Source organism: Lipotes vexillifer, unplaced genomic scaffold, assembly GCF_000442215.2.
Source record: "Lipotes vexillifer unplaced genomic scaffold, Lipotes_vexillifer_v1.1 scaffold147, whole genome shotgun sequence".
Taxonomy (NCBI): Eukaryota; Metazoa; Chordata; class Mammalia; order Artiodactyla; family Lipotidae; genus Lipotes; species Lipotes vexillifer.
Window position 1 is genome coordinate 1,021,783 of NW_006778796.1, and position 21,459 is coordinate 1,043,241.

General features: G+C 42.5%; 1 protein-coding gene across 1 annotated transcript in view; it reads right to left on the reverse strand.

The window, feature by feature from the left end:
* The window catches only part of TNFRSF21 (TNF receptor superfamily member 21), a 66,737-nt gene that overhangs the window by 19,491 nt on the left and 25,787 nt on the right, over window positions 1-21,459 (reverse strand). Inside the window, exon 4 of the mRNA XM_007451908.1 lies at window positions 6,759-7,024. Coding sequence (XP_007451970.1) covers window positions 6,759-7,024 — 266 coding nt within the window. The remainder of the gene's footprint in view (window positions 1-6,758; window positions 7,025-21,459) is intronic.

Sequence of the window (21,459 nt, forward strand, 5' to 3'; positions counted from 1 at the left end):
CACCAACTCTTTTCATTTATGAATCTCTGGTCAAAGCAGGAAGCTAAAGTAACACTTTGTATTATTTTAAATGATTGTGGTTGTTTTTAATATGATCATTTCTTTTTATGGAAGTGTAGTTGATTTACAATGTTGTGTTAGTCTCTAGTGTACAGCAAAGTGATTCAGTTATACATAGATATATTCTTTCTCATATTCTTTTCTATTATGGCTTATTACAGGATATTGAATATAGTTCCCTGTGCTATACAATAGGATCTTGTTGTTTATCATTTTTAAACGTACCTAAAATTCATTTTGCCTCCCTTTCTCAAAATGAAACTATAAAGGAATGCTGGAAAATTCAAATCACCACGACTTCCGAACCTAGCCAGTAAGCATCACTTTCATTACCTCATTTTTTTTACATCCCACAGTTCAACAAGCCATTATCTGATTTAATTCTGAAAAGCACTTGAATTCCCATTTTAAATAGAAAACTCTGAGTCAGAGAAATCATTTGCCCAAGGTTTCCTAGAGAGAAAAAAACAAGTCCAAGGTGAGGGGAAAAAGGAAAGAAAATGACAGCACTGGGTAAGCCTATTTGAATATACAAAGTCCCCCCCACCCCCCCAAAAAAAGAAAAGAAAATAAGGAAACCTAGAAATCCAGTTGCTCAATTTCATGTCCTTTTCTGATAGCCCCTTGAGAGCAGACCTGTCTACACACACACCATCACCTTTGTTTCTTCACTAGAGAAAACATCCCTGCCAGCCTAGGAACGCTCACTCAGGCAGTAAGGAATAAATATCTACAACTACTAGAATTTCCAGTTCTTGGGCACTGAATGCAGATGGCAACTCTCGTGCTCAACCATCTACCCATCAAGCAGTCTTGGACTTGGCTGTCCCTTCCCATCCGACACTGAGCAACCCTTGGCGTTCAGGATTTATAGAATCCACCATGTGAGTTGGAGCTAGTCAGGAACATTCTTCCACCTCTCTTGCCTCTAGAACCTGGGAATAACTGCAATGATTCATAGTAAACATTCACCAAGAGCTTCCTGTGGGTCACACTGACCTAATTTCACAGGAACTTAAAGGACAGGCACTAAGGGTGCTCCCATTTTCTCAGGAAAAAACTGAGGCAGAGAGGCCAAGTAATTGACCATTGAGTCCCCAGTGTGATATGCTGCCTGGACAGGTATTTAACCCAGCACACATCTCCACACTGACATCCCGATTTGGAGCCTTAATGTTGATAAACTGTACATCCACCAATTCCCTCCTCCCTCCTTCCTGGGTTTACTCCCTTAGATTAAACATTGATATGTATACGTGTCTTCCCTTCAATGGTAAGCTTCCCTGACAGCAATGACTCTGTCTTCCTTGTCTCTGCATTGCCCAAAGTCCTTGGTATAATATTGCACACGTAATTCGTTATGTAATATAGATTTAAAAATAAAATCACATTCCCCTCCTTTGCTATTTATTTAGCAGGGGAAACTTAAACCCACGCAAGAAAGTACTGAAAGAAAAGTAACTATCAAGCTTAAGTTCTATTTTCCAGCTCACCTTCAAAAACAAAGGGCAAATAATTTATTTTAGTGGGCATTTTCCAGATGAAGAAAAACAGTTTACTGCTGGAAACCTACACTAAGTATTCTTTAGGCCAAAGAAAAATGATTTCAGGCAGAGATGGGGAATGCAGAACAACAGAAAATATCAGTGAGCAGGTAAATCTATGTGGATCGTCACTGTGTAAAACCGTAATAATTATGCCTTTGGGAGGTTTAAGAAATGTGTAGTGTTAAAACGTATGACAACAAAAACACAATACCAGAGAAGGAGAAATAGCATTAAAGTCTTTTAAGTCTGCTGTGTGGTCTGAAAAGTAGTAGAAAGTACACATTTATAAAATCGCTCATAATTTAAGTAGGCGTGTTGTAACCTCTGGGGTATCCATTAAAAGTAAAGAAAAAATATGTAACTAAGAAGTTAAGAGGAAAAGTAGAATAATAAAAAAATGCTTTATGAACAAGAAAGGAAAGGGGGAAGAGAACGGATAGGACAAATACAAAACATAATAACATGGCCAAATACACGGGTAATTATGTTAACAATGTAACCACACTGAAATTCTCTAGTTAAATGACAAAAACTGTCAGAATAGATTTTTTTAAAGCTTGAATATATGCTCCTTACAAAAGGCTTTCTTGAAATAAAGCCACAGAAAAGAATCAAAGTAAAAGGACGGAAAAAAAGAGATAACATAAAATTTGGAAGGCTGTGTTAGGTTTTTGTTCTGTTTTGTTTTTTAAAGAGTTTTGGCAAAAAGTCCCAGTAACTTCCAAACTATTGTCCCACTGCTTTACTGCGTCTCCCAAAAGCTCATGACCAGGAAGGAAAGAATTCAGATGATTCTGGAAGGCTGGGTTCAGTTTTGATGTTGAACTTGAAAGAAGAGCAAACTGAAAAACCCAGCTCATACCTCAGAGAAGGAAAGAGTCAGGCAAGTGAATGAATACATAACTGTGATAAATCCAGACAACTGAATATTATTTGGTGCTTAAAACAAATGAGCATTCAAGTCATAAACAGATACAGAGGAAGCTTAAATGCATATGACTGAGTGAAAAAAGCCAGCCTGAAAAGGCTACACACTCTATGATTCCAACTATATGACATTCTGAAAAAGGCAAAACTGTAAGAGACAAGTAAAAGGTTAGTGGTTGATGTGGGAGAGAGGTGGGTAGTGATGAAGAGAGAAATAGGGAAAGCATAGAGGATTTTTTGAGCAGTAAAAGTATTCTGTATGATAGTATAGTGATGGACATATGTCATTATACATTTGTCCAAATCCATAGCACATGTACAACACCAAGAGTGAACCCTATGGTAAACTATGGACTTTGGGTAATTATGATGTGTCAATGCAGGTTCACTCTTGGTAAAACTGTACTATTCTGGTGAGTGAGATTGATAACGGGTGAGCCTGTGCATGTGTGAGGGGAGGGAGTATACAGAAAACTCTGTAACCTCCCTCTCAATTTTGTTTTAAACGTAAACCTGCTCTAAAAACTTGTTTAAAAAAAAATGCAGGGCTTCCCTGGTGGCGCAGTGGTTGAGAGTCCGCCTGCCGATGCAGGGGACTCGGGGTCGTGCCCCGGTCCGGGAGGGTCCCACATGCCGCGGAGCGGCTGGGCCCGTGAGCCATGGCTGCTGGGCCTGCGCGTCCGGAGCCTGTGCTCCACAACGGGAGAGGCCACAGCGGTGAGAGGCCTGCGTACCGCAAAAAAAAAAAAAAAAAAATGCAAAGAACAGTACACCAAAAAGTAAATTTTACTGTATAATTTGTTATGCATAAATTTTTTTTAAAAGTAAGACTCTGGATGTGTTTAACTCAAAAATGGCTAATAGGCCACCATGGTTAATAATGGACCAGCTGTCCCTGAGAGAGGTAACTAAAGGGAACACCAGGGCTAATCCTTCGAGTGGAACATAACATAGGTGTTCTCAGGCTCATGAATAGGAAAAAACATTAACCATTTTAAACACACACACGGAGTCATTTTTGCATATTATGAGTCCATTAACTCCTGGGGCAAAGTCTCAAATTGTCAGCAGTACCACCATACACAAAGAATACAGATCCACTAGAAAATGGAAACTAGGTCTCAATTATGCCCCCTGCGTTTTGATTCTCTTGTTTGATTCCACAAATCTCAGAGATAAACTATGAGCAAACTGTGCAATCAATAATAGCTGGCAGCCAGAAATCCATGCTCATTGGCTGCTAAAATTAGGGTAAGAGCTGGGTCCACAACACTGCCAGACAACGATGGACATGATTAAAACATGGAACAAGAAGCTTAATACTGCCTTCTCAGCCTCCATCCTAACATGCAGGCTACACTAGAACCAAGAAGAAGGCTACAAGATGTCTTGATGTCACTGTTTCTTACAAAATAAACATCAAAAAATAGATACTAGAATCTTTTGTATACAGAGGAGATAAGAGGAAGGAAAAAACTAAAAGGAACAAAAGCTTGGCACTTGGGGACTAAGGGTTTTGGTTTCTTATTCATTGACCCAGTGATTTTTGCTATAATCACTCTCCCTGACATGTCTCCTCCATGGAGTCTGCACCTTTGGCCCACTTTTCCCAGCACCTACGACAGTGCCTGGAATAAAGTAGGTGCTCCATAAACATTGATGAAACTCAATGGTACTATAAGAGAAACATACCAACGTCATTTGGTCTAGACAATATTCTACCACCATCATTACCACCATTAAGAAGTACCTTAAAGACTAGGCCCAGATTCTAAGTGATTGCTGAGTGTACACAGAGAGAGGAGACAGATCTGCAGAACCCGAAAGCAAAGTAAGTTTTAGGCAAATATGACCCAACATAGCAAACCTCAGCCAGTCCTCCCAAGGAAGGATGGATGGCACATAAACCACTGTCTGCTTTTCCTCAATTAAAATGAGGATGGTTCCGTCTTTCAATTCAGCACAGTAAAACAAAGCCCTACCTATCTTTCCTCGTGGGCCTTTTCAGCTGCCATTTAAAAAACTGTTTTGAACCACAAAAGTAATGTTTTCATTATAGAAAATAATTTAAAAAAATCTCTTCTAATTCAACCACCTAGATTTAATAATATTAACATTTAAGCATTTTCCTATGTTTATATTTGTTTTTTCTAATGAGAAACCTTCCTTTGAACCCTTAACAATACATCACGATCATCCTTCCACCTTATTAAATATTCCATTGAACCGACATCAATTACATTTTCTCTTTTTTGAGAAACATCGCATCAATTACATTTTCTCTTTTCTGGAGGCATTATCAAGGCGATCCAGTGGCTTATTCTCCAGTAGCTAAATCCTTCTTCAAATCTACTGCTCGCCCTAGCAGTTCCTTCCTTAAAGCCAGCACTCCAAGGAAGCACAATAATGTTTTTCTTGTTTGTTTTCCTTTGTTTGTCTTTTGCGGTACGCGGGCCTCTCACCGTTGTGGCCTCTCCCGTTGGCGGAGCACAGGCTCCGGACGCGCAGGCGCAGCGGCCATGGCTCACGGGCCCAGCCGCTCCGCGGCATGTGGGATCTTCCCGGCCTGGGGCACGAACCCGTGTCCCCTGCATCGGCAGGCGGACTCTCAACCACTGCGCCACCAGGGAAGCCCCACAATAATGTTTTGCCTCTTGAGTCCCTTTGTTTGAAGTGCAGCCATGTTACTCAATTGGGGGCCAAGCATCTCCCTCTCCTTTGCCCAAATCCAGCTACTCAAAGCCTTGTTTTAGTTGTGAACCATACTTAATTGAGATCATTTCGCAGAAAGTCACAAGACACTGGTGTGTAACTTTGAATATTTACCCCCGACTCTATTAATAAATCTCTTTTCTGAGATTCCACATTTCAAAAAAGTTAAAAACACACCAGGGGCTTTAAAGACTACCTTCAGAGTCAATTAGCACCGATGAACTTTTATCTAGTCACTTAGATAAAAGATGCACCTGACGAATGTTTATTTCAATAATGAAGAAACACTACACTGTTAGTATAGAAAGATAAAGGCACTTGGACTTCTTAAGTGTATAAAACTGAGTCCCTTGATATACAAATGTGGTACAGAATGATAGTAGATTAGAGTGGACAGGGGGAAAATCTCTCCCTTGCACTTTTAGGTAATGAGTTTGGACCACTAAAAGAACACAGGCTGAATTGCCTTTTAAATTTTAAGTGGGTTTTATCAAGGCACAAGGGCAGCATTTTCCCTTTGGGAACACGTTACAAGACTTCAATCGAAGTCTAAGAAATATGATTCAATAGCCAAATTTGTATTTAATTCACGGCCTTTCAGGGAAGCACCTTATGATTAAGGAAAGGCTACGTAAAATGAGTTACATCATGACCATAACTACGATTTACAGAACACCTTCAATGTGTCAGGCATTTTATATACTTTATTTCCAGTCTTAATTAACCCTATAAACCTGGCTTACAAGGGAGAGAACAGAGGCAGAGAAAGTTGAAGTTATGTACCCTTGGTCACCCAGCTAGTAAGTGTCAGAGCCAGGATTCCTATCCAGTGCTGTCTGACTCCAAAGCCAGGGCTCATGGACCAACGATTATAAATAAATCACACTCCGGGGCCCCTCAGTTTCATCTGAGGCACTGATTGGACAAGCCCAAGGAGAAATATCAATCCTATTACTAAATACTGCCAGTACCACCTGCATCCTTGGGGGTACTCAGGGGTAAGGCAGAGCGTTCTTAAACCACATCACAGAAAATATCGTCTGGAAGGGAAAGGGAATAGAAAAAAGTCTTCCTTCTTGCTTTTGTTCAAAATGTGTTATGCAAAATGAAACTGTAAATTGGGTAACAAGGAATAGATCTAGCCATACAGTCTGATGCCAGAATCCACTCCAAAGGCAAAGATTCTCAAGTTTGCACATTGGAATCACTTGGAGAGCTTTTAAAAATGCTGATTCCTAAAAATACTGGTTCCTAGTCCTGTCCCTAGAGATTCTACAGTGACTGGTCTACAGTGGGGTCCAAATACCAAAATTTTTAAAAAGTTCTCTAGATGATTAATGGAAAATCATTGAGCAGTACTGACCTAGAAGAGGGTTGTGTGTGAGTGAGGCAGAGAGAGAGAACCTAGACACCGACTATCAGTTCTTTCTCCTTATTACATATACCTGGTAAAGTCTGGAGCACAGGGACCTAAAGGTTAGTGGGAAAGACAGACAATCTGGGCTGCATTACCTGGGCTGTATCTTCCATCAGGCCACGGATCTTCTCCACGACATCGTTGCGCCGGTGCTGGCGCAGGGCGCTAATTAACTGGGCCAGGCTGGCCTCGGGGCCCCTGATGGTCCAGTGCTGCAGTGCTGCGTAGGCCCGCTCGTGGTCTGCCATGTACCCGTTGGAGAAAGCGGCCACCTCCCTCTCGCTGGCATTGCACAGAAGCTGATAGATATCCTTCCACTGGCTTCCCACTTGGGCTGCTACAAGCTTCAGGATGTCAATACCTATACCAGACACAAAATAAAATAAAACACAAATACAGATATGTGAGGTCTTTGCAGAAGGCCAAGCTGTTTTAATGAACTTAAAGAAGCATGCTTTCCCATGGCTCTCGTCCGTCAGAGGGACGCAGGGCCTCCTACTGCACACGCAGGCCATCCTGGAGACTAGTTAGGTACCCTCCTGCAAATGTCACTTCCAGAACGTGGAACCAGAGGAGCAACCTGGAAGAAAAATAAATCGCCCCTAAACAATATTTTGAAAGTCAAACCCAAACAAAGTACTCAGAGTGATTCCTTTATCGCTGCTAAAAACTGGAACCAAATAAATTAGAGACTCTCAGATGAAAAAAGTGGCGATTTTATGAAATCTAGAAAAGGTAAGCCACAGGTTCAAACTGCAGTGGAGTTTATCCAGCAGGGTCTGGGTAATGGGTGGTGAGAGTCTGGCTATGGTATCTTGTATATCAACTGATGAAATTCCCAACTGATCCAGCCCAATGGGGGCATTCCTTCAGAACTTCTAACTTCCCGTGCTCTAAAATTCTATGCTCAAAAGGCAACTTTCTGATCTATTAGTCAGTCTCCTAAAGTTGACTTGCATAGTTATAATGAAGACAACAGCAAAATGACAATATACTAACAATAGCTAGGTATTATGTGAAGGCATTCGCTCATTAACATTCCAATTGCCCGAGTAAGAAAACAAAAAACAAAAACAGAAAAGTCAGGCAACTTGCCCAATATCGCAAAGGTAGGTGGGTTGGGTTTTGAACCCAACTCACTGGATAACGTTATAAATGGAGTCATTCTGGCTCATCAGTTACTTATAAACTCAATCAGCATGTGTCTGCAGTCCCCAGATCTGATGAACAGAGGGTGAAAATGCCAAAATCAAATCTTGGGATTTGACAACTCAGGATAAGCACCTGGCACCGACCCTCTGTGAGGTGGGGTTTTCCCTGAGTGTCACACTTTGGTGTCTTCCTCTTTAAGGTACCTTCTCTCTGCAATTACGTATTGGCTTTTCCCAAATTTATCCATGGAGTGTATATATAACCCCACAGTAAGGGCTCTGGTAGGTATCACAACAGGTGAATGAGTCTTCTGAATCAATACCACTGTATCTTTGAATGAGGCCATACTCACAAACCCAGATACCAGTTATTATAGTTAACAATGTCTTGGCTAACTACAGCTAACAAAGAGGATACACAGTGGAATAATACTCAGCCATAAAAAGAAAGAAATAGGGACTTCCCTGGTGGTGCAGTGGATAAGACTCCAAGCTCCCAGTGGAGGGGGCCTGGGTTTGATCCCTGGTTAAGGAACTAGATCCCCCATGCATGCCGCAACTAAGAGTTCACAAGCCACAATTAAGGAGCTGGTGAGCCGCGACTAAGGAGCCCGAGAGCTGCAACTAAGGAGCCCGTCCGCCGCAACTAAGACCCGGTGCAGCCGAATAAAAAAAAAAAAAGGAATGAAATAGTGTTATTTGAGCAACATGGGTGGGCCTAGAGATTATCATACTAAGTGAAGTGAGACAGAGAAAGACAAATACCATGTGATACCACTTATATGTGGAATCTAAAATATGACACAAATGAACTTATTTACAAAACAGAAACAGACTCACAGATGTGGAAAACAAACTTATGGCTACCAAAGGGGAAAGGGAGTGAGGGAGGAATAAATTAGGAGTTTTGGATTAGCAGACACAAACTACTATATATAAAATAGATAAACAACAACGTCCTACTGTATGGCACAGGGAACTATATTCGATATTTTATAATAAACTATAATGTAAAAGAATCTGAAAAAGAATATATATGTGTATAACTGAATCACTTTGCTGTACACCAGAAACTAACACAACACTGTAAATCAACTACACTTCAATTTAAAAAGAAAGTTGAAAAAAAGTCTTTAAAACATTTACTACTCAAAAAAAAAATAATAAACAGGGTGGGTATTCCCTGGCGGTCCAGTGGTTAGGACTCTGTGCTTCCACTGCAAGGAGTACGGGTTCGATCCCTGGTCGGCGAACTAAGATCCCACAGGCCACGAGGCGAGGCCAAAAAAAAAAAAATGAAGTCAAGTTCCCAAGTGAAACTTGGGGAAGAAAGCAATAGAAAAGAAGAGGAGCTTACTGTGATGGTTAATTGAATTTTTCAATTAACTAGAGGTTAGTTGGGAGGGAAAGAAAAAAACCATTTTTGCTCCAATCAGTTGTTGGGGGAAATATTTATAAAATGAGCTATCAACTTTTGCCTGAGAAAAGAGCAATAGGAATTCCCGAAGTTTCCTTGTAAATAGAGGAATTTGTGGTTCCTCCATGGAAACCCTTCCTCTGCCACGCAATCCCATTGAAGCAGATGACTTGGAAGACTTTGCGTGTACATCCTGAACCAACCCCCTGAAAATGGTTTCGGAAAGTAAGTTCCTGGTAGCAGGCTGCTTTCTTGTCAACTGTAAGAGTAGAATGCCACAGACTGAGACCCGACTGTATTTCCCACACTTCCCCGGCAGTGTGAAATACACTTGAACCCGCTGCTTTTCAGTTTTCATAGCAATGTTTAGCCAGATAAAGAGCTTCTGATTTCAAGCAAACAGACACCTCAGAAAACAACATATCTTATTTTAAACCCCGCAGGTAACTTTCAGAAGCCAGCTCTTTGTGGCTGGTGTGGTCAATTCTTCCAAACACCAAAAGGCTTCTTAGCCCCCGAATCTTAATTTAGTTCAAGTTAACGAAGGCCCACAGTGTCTTACATGGAAACATGACTGTGTTTTCTTGTATGTGGGCCCTTTGCTTAAATCTTCGTAGTGCCAGTGACAGTGTGGCTTTGGGCAAACCACTAACTGTCATGTTCATTTCCTCATTTGTACAGTGGAGATACTCAGTCTGGTCCCTGGGGATGAGCTGATTAACATTTTCTATAGAGTGGATTTATTTTTGGAAGTACCCCATCATTATAAATGTTCCATACACTGGGCACTACAACTTAAGACTAAATGCATTTCTGATGGAAACACACAGGCTTTATAGAGTAATTACAGAGTTTAAAAGGCTTACGCTTAACAATAGCTCCTTCTCCCAAAAGCCAGTATTTATACCTTGTTTCTGCCACAAAATTAAAAAAAAAAATAGGAAAACATGAAGAATGGGTGCAATGAGATTTTTCCTTCAACTAGAATTGACTGGAGGCTAAATTTTAGGTCCACGAATCAGGTTTCACCTTATTCTTTTACTATGTAAACATGGAGTCAACTTTTGTGAACCAGCCTGGATCAACAAGGTTCCTCACCACGGGCCCCTCCCACTTCGGAGCTGATAAATACAAAGATGTCAGAGACAGCCACTACCTCCGGAGATCCCAGCCTCTCAGCCTAGCACAGGATCACAAACCACAGCAGGAGGAGGGAAGACCAGTCTGAACTAGCCCACGACTCTGGTGTACCCTGCCCGGACCCCACTATCGCCACCAAAGGGAAAAGAAAAACCTGCGGAATATTTCAAGAGTATTTGTTGGCCAGCCACTGTGTGTTAACTTTGTTTGCTGGACTGAAAGCCCTTGGGAGATTCTCAGGCAAAGAGTTTAGCACCAAGAAATTGAAGTCACACTGATGAAGCACAAAATCTGATGGGATCTGAAAGTGCTCTTCGTTTAGAAAACAAGTTTCAGGCAAAACTAAACAATACAACTATAGGGCAAAGCAGTAGAATGATTAAATTAAATTGAGATAGCTACCGTTGGGGAGGGAGAGGGGTACGGCAGCTGTCCACTACTGGATAGGTGCACAGAGGGGACTTCAAAGGTATTCCCGAGGTTCAATTTCCTAGGCTGGATGGTGGGGAAATGGGTCTTCTTTTTATTTTATTATTGTACTTGTTATTTATGTTATTATTCCTTTTAAAGCTACATACATATATATAACACACATATACAGACATATTTGCATATGCTTCATACCTATACATACTATGATGTGGGATACATAATTTTTTTAATGTTTAATTTTATTGGTGAGGACTCTCATGTAGAAAGGTTCGTGAGTAGTTCAAGGTTGCCCAGCTAGTTAGTGGTACCTCTGTTGTGGTTAATAGGGAATATGGTATCGCAGAGGAACATTGCTATTCGCTGGAATTACGCTCCTAGGGCACAGTCCACATACGAATGCACTCGGCATAGACCATAGTGTGTGTACGTCTTCCTGGCCTGTTATTACTGACCAAGCAGATGCTTAGAAAGTTTTTCTTTAGGGCTAGCAAGTGTAGTTCTTTCCTTTAAAACTATGGTACCCTTTTTTTTTTTTTTTTTTTTAAAAAAAAAAGAAATTTTCAAACAGTGCTTAGAAAGTTTTTCTTTAGGGCTAGCAAGTGTAGTTCTTTCCTTTAAAACTATGGTACCCTTTTTTTTTTTTTTTTTTTTAAAAAAAAAAAGGAAGTTTCAGCAAGCTTTTTCTGTACAGGGCAAGAATAAGTATTTTAGGCTTTGAGAACCATACAGTCTCTGTTGCAAGTTCTCAACTCTGTTGTTAGGTGACAGCAGCCATAAGCAGTACAAATGAGCCCATGTGCTACAGTTCTCCAACCCCTGAAACTGTAGCAATTTAAAGAGACCACAGCCAGACTGTCAAATGGCGAAAAGATTTAGAAAAGCATTGTTAAAGAAACACAAACACACACAAAGCTCCCAAAATGAAAGTTCCTACCCCAATGATCAAACTCAGTGTGAAATGATAGTCAAATAGAGACCAAATCTCTGCGTGGCTGGGTGCCCTGGTCATCTGTCCATCAGCGTTCTGACAATTTTCATCTAGAATGGAGACAGTCACCATGTGTTGAATTAATCTAACTTGTTTAGCGTGATGCCAAATCTCTTTTTTCTTAGGTTGAAAAGCAATACAACCGTCAACCCACAGAAGTGCTGATTGATAGGCAATGAGCTTAACTTCGCTTTTCTTGTGATGGCAGGTGCTGGAGCTCTGGAGAATGGCTGAAGTTTCCAAAGAAGTCATGACGCAGCCAAGCCCTATAAACCAGGGGCTGTACTTGCCAGGGGCTGTGTCTGAGAAGGTGGTTCTGGCACCAGGGAAATGGCTTGTGACTTTTAAGGTGCAGGTAGTAGAAAGATCGTAAACTTGCTAATCCCAAGATACAGTTTCAAACTCCATGACTTGTTAGTTGTGTGACATGGGGCAAATGACCTCTAAGATTTCAGTGTCCTCATCAGTAAAACGAAAATACCACCTCTTATCTCATAGGCTGGGTAAGGAGATGTATGGGGTCAAGTATTAAACCCATAAAGCACCTTGTTTCTCCTTCCTCTGTCCCCTCCATTTCTGGACAAGAGTCACTGGGGCAACGAAGCTGACAGGCGGGAGGAGTTCTGCATAGACATCGGTTTTAGCACCAGGACCACAGGCGCTGAACAAAGAGGCCGGGCACCAGCATCCTCGCCTCCTGGGTTTTTCAGAACCTCACCAGTATGTGTCCGAAGGGGCACCTCTGCACAAGAGGGGCACCACCCACAGAAAGGCACATGTGAGAGGTCAACGCTGCCCCCCGCCACACACAGGGCATCATAACAGGACTCGGGGGGTTCTTCCGAATGAGCAGACTCTGCCCAGCTCTGCTGTGAGGGAGCTCAAGGAAAAGGCACGAGGTGAGCAGTTGGGCTATTGTGGAAGACATGGCATTTTCCCATGCGTTATAAAACCCTGAATCAGATATAACCTGGGTGACAACTCTCATCGGAGGCTCAATGTCAACGTCAGTATGCAAAAAAAGTTCCTCCTCTTTTAATATGAACCTGAATTGACCTTTTCAAGAGAAGGTATTAACGCTCCTTCCTTTTGGAGATAAATATCTGAAATGAGTGCCATCATTAAGAAGCCATGGTAGGGCTTCCCTGGTGGTTGAGAGTCCGCCTGCCGATGCAGGGGACACGGGTTCGTGCCCCGGTCCGGGAAGATCCCACATGCCGCGGAGCGGCTGGGCCCGTGAGCCATGGCCGCTGAGCCTGCGCGTCCGGAGCCTGTGCTCCGCAACGGGAGAGGCCACCAACAGTGAGAGGCCCGCGTACCGCAAAAAAAAAAAAAAGTCTGGCTTTAGCATGCCATGATGGCCTTCCCTGTACAATGGTCATGTCCTCAGAGATGCCTTTTCTGGCCACCTCTGCCCGAGCTCCATGTCTGCTTCGATCACCATTATCCCCAGCTACTCCCGGTGCCTAGCACATAACAAAAGTACAATGAATATCTCTGATTGAATGAGTGAAAGAGTGAATGAATGAGAGCCTTTTTACATTCCTCCCCTCTTGCCTGAACCTCCTCCCCACCATTTTTTATCCCATTAGCCCCTGTAACTTAAGTCCCTGAAAATGAGAGGGACCAAATGCACATCCTCGCTGTGTAGCCCTGCCAGATTTACCGTCTCTACGATGACGAGAAGAAAGGCCCACGCGTGGCTGCCAATGGGGGAAACGTGGGCTTCCTGGCACAGGAACCCAGCTGTTGTGCAATAACCTCTCCCTCCGCCCTCTTCCCATTGAGGGCGGTCCACCGAATCCATGTCAGGGCCCAGAGCTCACAAGGCAAAGAGGTCCCACCATGGCGGAAACCTCCTCCAGAGATAAGCTATCCAGGCCACGGTCTGTCTGGCCTGATAACATAGTAAATGCTCCTAAAAGCAACAACCCCACACGTACCTGGGTTTTTTTTTTGCAGTAACCAGCATGTCATAGGATGGTTAAAACATGCTATATCAGGACTTCCCTGGCGGTCCAGAGTTTAAGACTCTACGATTCCATTGTAAGGGGCATGCGTTCGATCCCTGGTCAAGGAACTAAGATCCCACGTGGCCAAAAACAAAAACAAAAGACAAAAAACATACTATATCAAAGCGATCACTCCCAAAGCATCACACAGGAAGCTGTTTCATCCACGCCAGGAACTCGGTTTGCCCCATTAATAATACTCCTTCCCTATTGAGGTAAAAAGTTGGAGGAACTGTTTAGATTTCATTTGAAACCCCAAAAGTGATTTCCAAAGCTGAATTCATCAGTATCTTGTTGAAGGTTCAATGGGCAATCATTACAAGCTCAGATGAATCTCGGGAGCCGCTAAAAACCACCGTGCAAAGGTCTCGTGGTTAATGGAAGAACTGTTTACCAAGGGCAAACTCTATCAAAGCAGTAGGAATGGAAGATATAAATTTCACTGAGGCTGTGAGGACAAAACTAATAACCTTTTCTTTCATTCCAGGAGGCAAACAAAACAACACAAAATGCCCTCTTTCTCCCAGTCTTAGCCTCCGTATGAAGCTGTTCGTTTATTCATATAATGAAAATGTACTGAGCCCTTACTGAGCACCAGACACGATTCTGGGCATTGGGGACGTGGCAGCGAACAAGGCAAAACAAAATCTTTTTTCCCGGTGAAGTCTGCATTCTGTTGAGGAACGCGGGAAGTAATAAAATATTCCATACGTTGCACAGCCAGAAGTGCTAAGGAGTAAAAGACAGCAGGGGAAGGGGACCAAGGGGGCAGGGCTGCAATTTTAGATATGGGGCCTTCTCCCTGATATCTCAAAGAAGGCTCCATTGAGCTAACGTTGGAATCAAGCCCTAATGGAGGTGAGGGAGCAAGTCCTGCGGAGGGAACCGCAGGTAGAAAGGGAGGAAGGGTGCTGGCATGTACAGGAGGCCAGGAAGGCCAGTGTAGCTGCAACAGTGAGTGATGGGGAGTGTGGTGGGCGTCATAGGCTGGATACGAATGGCCAGGAGGGGAGTATAGATTGCACTGGACCTTCAGGCTGCAGCTCCCCGTGCAGTGAAAAGTCACTGAGGATTTTGACATTTCAAGGACAGGACTGCCGCGACGTGACTTACATGGAACAGGATCACTCTGTTGTGAAAAGAATAAACTAAAAGGCCGTTGTGAAAAGAATAAACTAAAAGGGGCACAGGCAGAAGTGGAGCAACCAGTTCAGAGGCCATGGCAATGATCCAGGAGGGAGGTGACAGTGCCTTGGGGCCAGGGTGGTGGCTGTGGAAATGAGGGCAAACGGTGGCCTTCTGCATCTATTTTGAAGGTAGTGCTGATTGGATTGGCTAATGGCTTGAATATGGGGTCAGAAAGCAGGAGAGGAGTTAAGGATGATGCTAAGGTTTTGCTCGGAGCAGCGGGAAGACCAGAGGGGCCATTTTCTGCACTGGGCAACTGATGTGAACAGCACGGTTCGGGATTCAGGTTTTCACATCTTAAGTGGGAGGTGCCTGTTGGACATCTGGGTCCATCAGGCAGGTGGGAGGCTATCTGTATGTTGAGTTCAGGTACAAGATCCAGGCTGGGTAGATGCACTTGGGAATTAGCAGCAGATAGATGGCATTTAAAGCCATGGGTCACCCAGGGAAGGGGTGTGTGCGGGTAGAAAAGAGGGGTGAGTCCTGAGCCCCGGGGCTCTCCATTATTCAGAGGTGGGGTCCAAGAGGAGGAACTAGCCAAGGAGCTGGAGAAGGAACAGCCAGAGAGGTGGGAGAAGAAGAAGAGAGGTTGGAGTCCAGGAAGCCAAAGGAAGGAAGTGTTTCAGGAAGAAGGGAACCAAGGGACCCAGCAGGCCGTAGAGGAAAACTCAGAACCGAACAATGCAGTGAGAATCGTGCTGTCAGACTACGTGGAAAAGAGGCAAGATTGGGGCTAAAACATTGCTACCATATTTTAGAGGTGCTAAAACATCTAAATGCACTTTTTAAAAACTGAAATATAGTTGATTTACAGTGTTCCAGGTGTACAGCAAAGTGATTCAGATATAGATTGATAGATAGATAGATAGGTATTCTTTTTCAGATTCTTTTCCCTTATAGGTTATTACAAGATACTGAATATAGTTCCCTGTGCTATACAGGAGTAGGTCCTTGTTGGTTATCTATTTTATATACAGTAGTGTGTACCTGTTAATCCCAAATTCCCAGTTTATCCCTCCCCCACTCCTTCCCCCTTCGGTAACCACAAATTTGTTCTCCAAATCTGTGAGTCTAATTCTGTTTTGTAGATAAGTTCATTTGGATCAGTGTTTTAGATTCCACGTATAAGTGATATATATGTTTTTAACCAATGCCTTTCTGTAGCTTGGTTGCTGTGTGCTTTTTTCCTTAGTGGTGTATAAAATAATGGTGCGTCTCTCCATCAGTGGTGTCTTAGATTTGACAAAATATAGTAAGAACTATTATTTTTTTAATTTATAAACTTGAACCCACCTAATTTTTACAATCTGACATACCATCAACAACCTAATATGTCGAATTCTGTTCATACGCTGCAAGGGTAACGACCAATTACTCGTGAAGAACAATCAACAGAATTAGAGAAATTCCTCCTTCTCTGCAAAATCTGCTTACATAACACCTGACCAGGTTGATTCAAGGACACTCATTTGTAAAGATTTTCTTTTCTACTTGTATTTTAGCCCTACGTGGGGAAAATGCTTATGTGTTTTTAAGCATCCCAAACAGCTTAAATTCAAAAGCTGTTCGATGAATTAGAGAATAAAATATACATTTAAAACATAAATACCTGTCCTCTAAAGCCTAGAGGAAGAAGCCATTGGTAGGTGGGCCTGGGGAGGAGGACAGCCTTCCAAAGGCAAAGGCCACACCTTTCTTTTTTTTTTTTTAAGTGCTTTATTTTTATTTTTATTTATTTATATTTTTTACATCTTTATTGGAGTATAATTGCTTTACAATGGAGTGTTAGTTTCTGCTTTATAACAAAGTGAATCAGTTATACATATACATATGTTCCCATATCTCTTCCCTCTTGCATCTCCCTCCCACCCTCCCTATCCCCCCCCTCCAGGCGGTCACAAAGCACCGAGCTGATCTCCCTGTGCTATGCGGCTGCTTCCCACTAGCTATCTACCTTAGTTTGGTAGTGTATATATGTCCCTGCTACTCTCTCCCTTTGTCACAGCTTACCCTTCCCCCTCCCCATATCCTCAAATCCATTCTCTAGTAGGTCTGTGTCTTTATTCCTGTCTTACTCCTAGGTTCTTCATGACATTTTTTTTCCTTAAATTCCATATACATGTGTTAGCATACGGTATTTGTCTTTCTCTTTCTGACTTACTTCACTCTGTATGACAGACTCTAGACTCTGTGCACGAGATAATGCTTTTGAGGCTGTCGCAATAAGAGGCTTTTCTCCTGCAGTGGTGTGTGTGCTTTATAATTCTCAAACATCTTAGAGGTTCAACCGAAAGGTGCCGTCGGCTGGAAGTAACATTACCGGAAGCAAAGGTGGCAAAGACCGGGGTTGGGGAGCGCAGGATGGAGAACAGCCCGCCTGTTCCTGCCTGTTCCCCGAAAATGACTGCGGCCCTGGGGGCAGAGCAAGGGCACAGCAACCTCTTAAATGGAATAATCTGCTCCCTTCAGCCCGGCTTCCTGGTGTTTACTCTCCAAGTCTACTTCCCGTAGGAAATTTGGGCTGACAGACAGGATGACTGTCTAGAATTTGGAGTCCAGGAGCCTTTTGGCAAAGGGAGGAGGGTTTCTTTGGTTGCAGCTGCTGCTGTCTGGGGCTGAGAAAACTACCACCAAGTTCAACAGATGTGAGTTCCAATTAGCACGACTCCATCACCTCTGACTTATCTGAAACAGCCTTTACGTTTTCAAACAGCCCTCACAGCCTTCAGCCATTGGGTATCTGGCTTTAGAATTTTTCCATTTCAAGCAATCCAAGAAAATAGTGAAAAGTAGGAAATAGGGGTGACTTCTATGGAGGAAGACTCATTATTGGTGACAATTTTTCAGTTGTTTTATTTCAGAACAAGCTGGGTTTTGCTAAGGGAAGTAAATTTTTCTTGATTGAGCACAATTTTTAAAAATCAACCATAGAAACTAGAAAGTTCTAACATTGGAAAAATTAAAATCCAGATTCCAAGAACCAGAAAAATAAATCCAGATTCTAAGAATCAAGGGGCAGTGTCCAGAGTCAGATCAGTGCCTGGGTTTAAAGCCTAGCACTGCCCTTTTGTAACTGTGTGACCTCGGGCAAGTGATTCTCTGTACCTCAGTTTTCCCACCTGTAAAATGGTGATGATAGTGGCCTACCTCATATGGTTAAGAAAATTAAGTTAATATTTATAAAAAATGCTTAGAACAGGATTTGGCATTCAGTAAGCATGATACAAGTCTTTGTTAAAGAAAAGTAGACAATGAAAACTTAATGGTAGCAGAAACCTTTCTTATAAGGTTAGAAAATTATATTAGTAAGTCACGGTTTATTCCATCTTTTGCACCCCCAAAATCACCTCAAGATCTTGCCAATGTGGGTGGTAGCAAACACTCCCTAATCTCACTTTAGAAAAATGTAAAGTACTTATTATTGAATTCCTAATGCACTTCATTCGTTCTTCATTTCTCAACACTGCTTATGGTGGTTTTAATAATTCAGGCAAAATGTTACGTCATTCCTGAAACCTGACTGAAGAGTATATTGATGTTGTTCAAATGCATCCAAGGCACAGATTTCAGTTACTCAGCATCTGTCCCTAACCAACCCCTGCAACTTCGGGGAAATATTTATAAGAGAAACACAATCACAATTCCGCTCTTACAATTCGATTGCCTCTTACTGCTTCCCCTCGAAAGAGGATGAAGTCTGCAGAGTTGCAAAACTGAGGGATGGTTTTCCTTCATAAGCCCCAATAAAAAACGCTTCTCCCACACTGGGCCAATCCTAAAGAAGGAAGCGGTTTTTCTCAGCCTATTGCTGGGATTTGTAAGGAACCAGAATTTTGGGAGGAAAGGAAGCATTTATTCTCAGCCTATTGTTGGGATTTGTAGGGACCCAGAACTGAGAACATGGTCATTACTGAGTAAAACCTAAAGACAACAGAGATGGGAGGGGATGTGTTTCTGCTTGTTTGCTAGGTAAGGCAGGATGATGTCCTGTTTTGCTTTGCTTGAGCAGTGAGTTGTGGATGGGGGAAAGGATGGAAGAAATAAAAAATATATTACCAGAAACTCAAGATCTAAAATAGAGCTCAGTGCCAGGACAATATCTGAACCTTTTAAGTAAGTGCATTAAGCCAATTCTGTCCTTTTCCTTAAGCAGCACTCTTTTCCCTAAGAACAGTCTTTAGGCACAGATTGGGACGTCAAAGTTATGCAGAAACATGGACGGACCTAGAGATGATCATACTAAGTGAAGTCAGTCAGAGAAAGACAAATACCATATAATATCACTTATATGTGAAATCCAAAAAAATGATACAAATGAACTAATGAACTTATTTATGAAACAGAAACAGACTCACAGACATAGAAAACAAAGTCATGGTTACCAAAGGGGAAAGGGTGAGGGAGGGATAAATTAGGAGTTTGGGTTTAACAGATACAGACTACTATAGGACCTAATATATAGCACAGAGAACTATATTCAATACCTTATAATAACCTATAATGGAAAAGAATCTAAGAAAGAATGTAGATAGATAGATAGGTAGATAGATAGATAGATAGATAGATAGATATAACCGAATCACTTTGCTGTACCAGAAACTGCCACAACATTGTAAATCAACTATACTCCAATTAAAAAATTTTTTTAATTTAAAAATTTTTTAAAAAGAAATAGTATCTTAGTATCTCGTTCTACAGAATGAGCCCTTTGCCTTTTTGCTGCTGCAGGTACAAAACGGTCTGCTTGAGAAAACATCCGCCAGCTACCTTCACAATCCCTTTTGCAGTCCACTGAAAGGAGATGCTGTCTTTATATAACACGTGCTTTAAGAAACTACACAGGGAAGGATTACTGTCCCTGTCAAATGCTTCCAATCTCCCTAAGATCCAGGACTATGAATGGGCTCATCAGGAACTAAGTGCAGCTTAAACAAGGTAAGTCCAATTCCTTTACCTCTCACCCTTTTTCCCCCCTCATTTTTCTTCATAGCCTGAAGTCTGAAAGAAAAAGGGAATGCGATTGAAGAGAGACAGTGCCCGTTTTTTGCTCCCTTTCTCACTATCCAGAACCTCCTCCACAAGTATTTCAGGGCAATTTCCACGCCTCACCTGCTTTCCAAACTTCCCCTCAAAATCCCAAGGGCAAAGGGGCTGCTGAGAACCCAACTTCATACTCATCACAAATAGTTACAGGTCACAAATAGGAAGAGACAGAAGTGGGGAAGGCAGAAGGGAGGAGGGGAACAAAGGAAGGAAAGTCAATAGCGAGGACCCATATTAGAAACGGCAACGAGGGAACGGCACTGGCTCCGGTTCTCAAGCCATCTCTGTCCTTAACTGCGACAGGACCACTGCTCTGTATGATCCATAATCCTAATGAAGTGAATGAGGTGACTGTTTTAAGATCATTTGAGACTTTCTCAGTGCAGTGGATGGTCAGTGCGCACACGCTAAGTGTCACTCTCCTTACTTTGGTGCTTTTTGTTTCCAAAGCGATCAGACAAAAAATATATTGTTTTCCATGTAACTTCCCGAATAACATGAACCCACATTAATCTTTAAGTTGAACATTTTGGACCCCACTTGCCCCATTATGCTTGGGTTACGTTATCAAAAGAACTAAAATTTTAAAAAATGACAAAAAGGGACTTCCCTGGTGGCACAACGGTTAGAAGCCCTCCTGCCAATGCAGGGGACATGGGTTCGAGCCCTGGTCCGGGAAGATCTCACATGTCGCAGAGCAACTAAGCCTGTGTGTCACAACTACTGAGCCTGCGCTCTAGAGCCTGCAAGCCACAACTACAGAGCCCGTGGGTCACAACTACTGAAGCCCACACGCCTACAGCCCGTGCTTCCAACAAGAGAAGCCACCGCAATGAGAAGCCCACGCACTGCAGCAAAGAATAGCCCCTGCTCGCCGCAACTAGAGAAAGCCCGCGCGCAGCAACAAAGACCCAACGTAGCCAAAAAAAAAAAAAGACAAAAACATGGCACATTAAGCATTAACAACAGACTTACATCTTGATGATACTTGGACCTAGTAATAACTCTTAAATAAATTGTGAATGGACATTCAATTCCTTCTGCTGAAAAGGACAAATTACAGGAAACCACAGTACAGTCCCAATCTACCAGGAGAAAACTGCTATGACTCCAGAAAGGAAGGAAACATACAAAATGCCACAGCCCCTCAGTCTCCCATCCTCCTGGCCACATAAGGTCTCATCATGTGTTTCCAACACTAGGATTCCATGGAAGTAGGGAGGCAGTTTTGTGGAGTTCAACTTTAAAACCGTAAACCCATGGAAGGCAGAGAGGGATGAGTGGAACCAAAAGAGGCTCTTGTTGGTGAGAAAGATGGGAACCACTGGGCTGGCTTCACAGTGCTGGGGGTCTACATGGCATTCAGGAGCACGGCACCATCTGCTTAAGGTGGTTAAGGGTTAAGTGAGGTCCTACACGACCTCT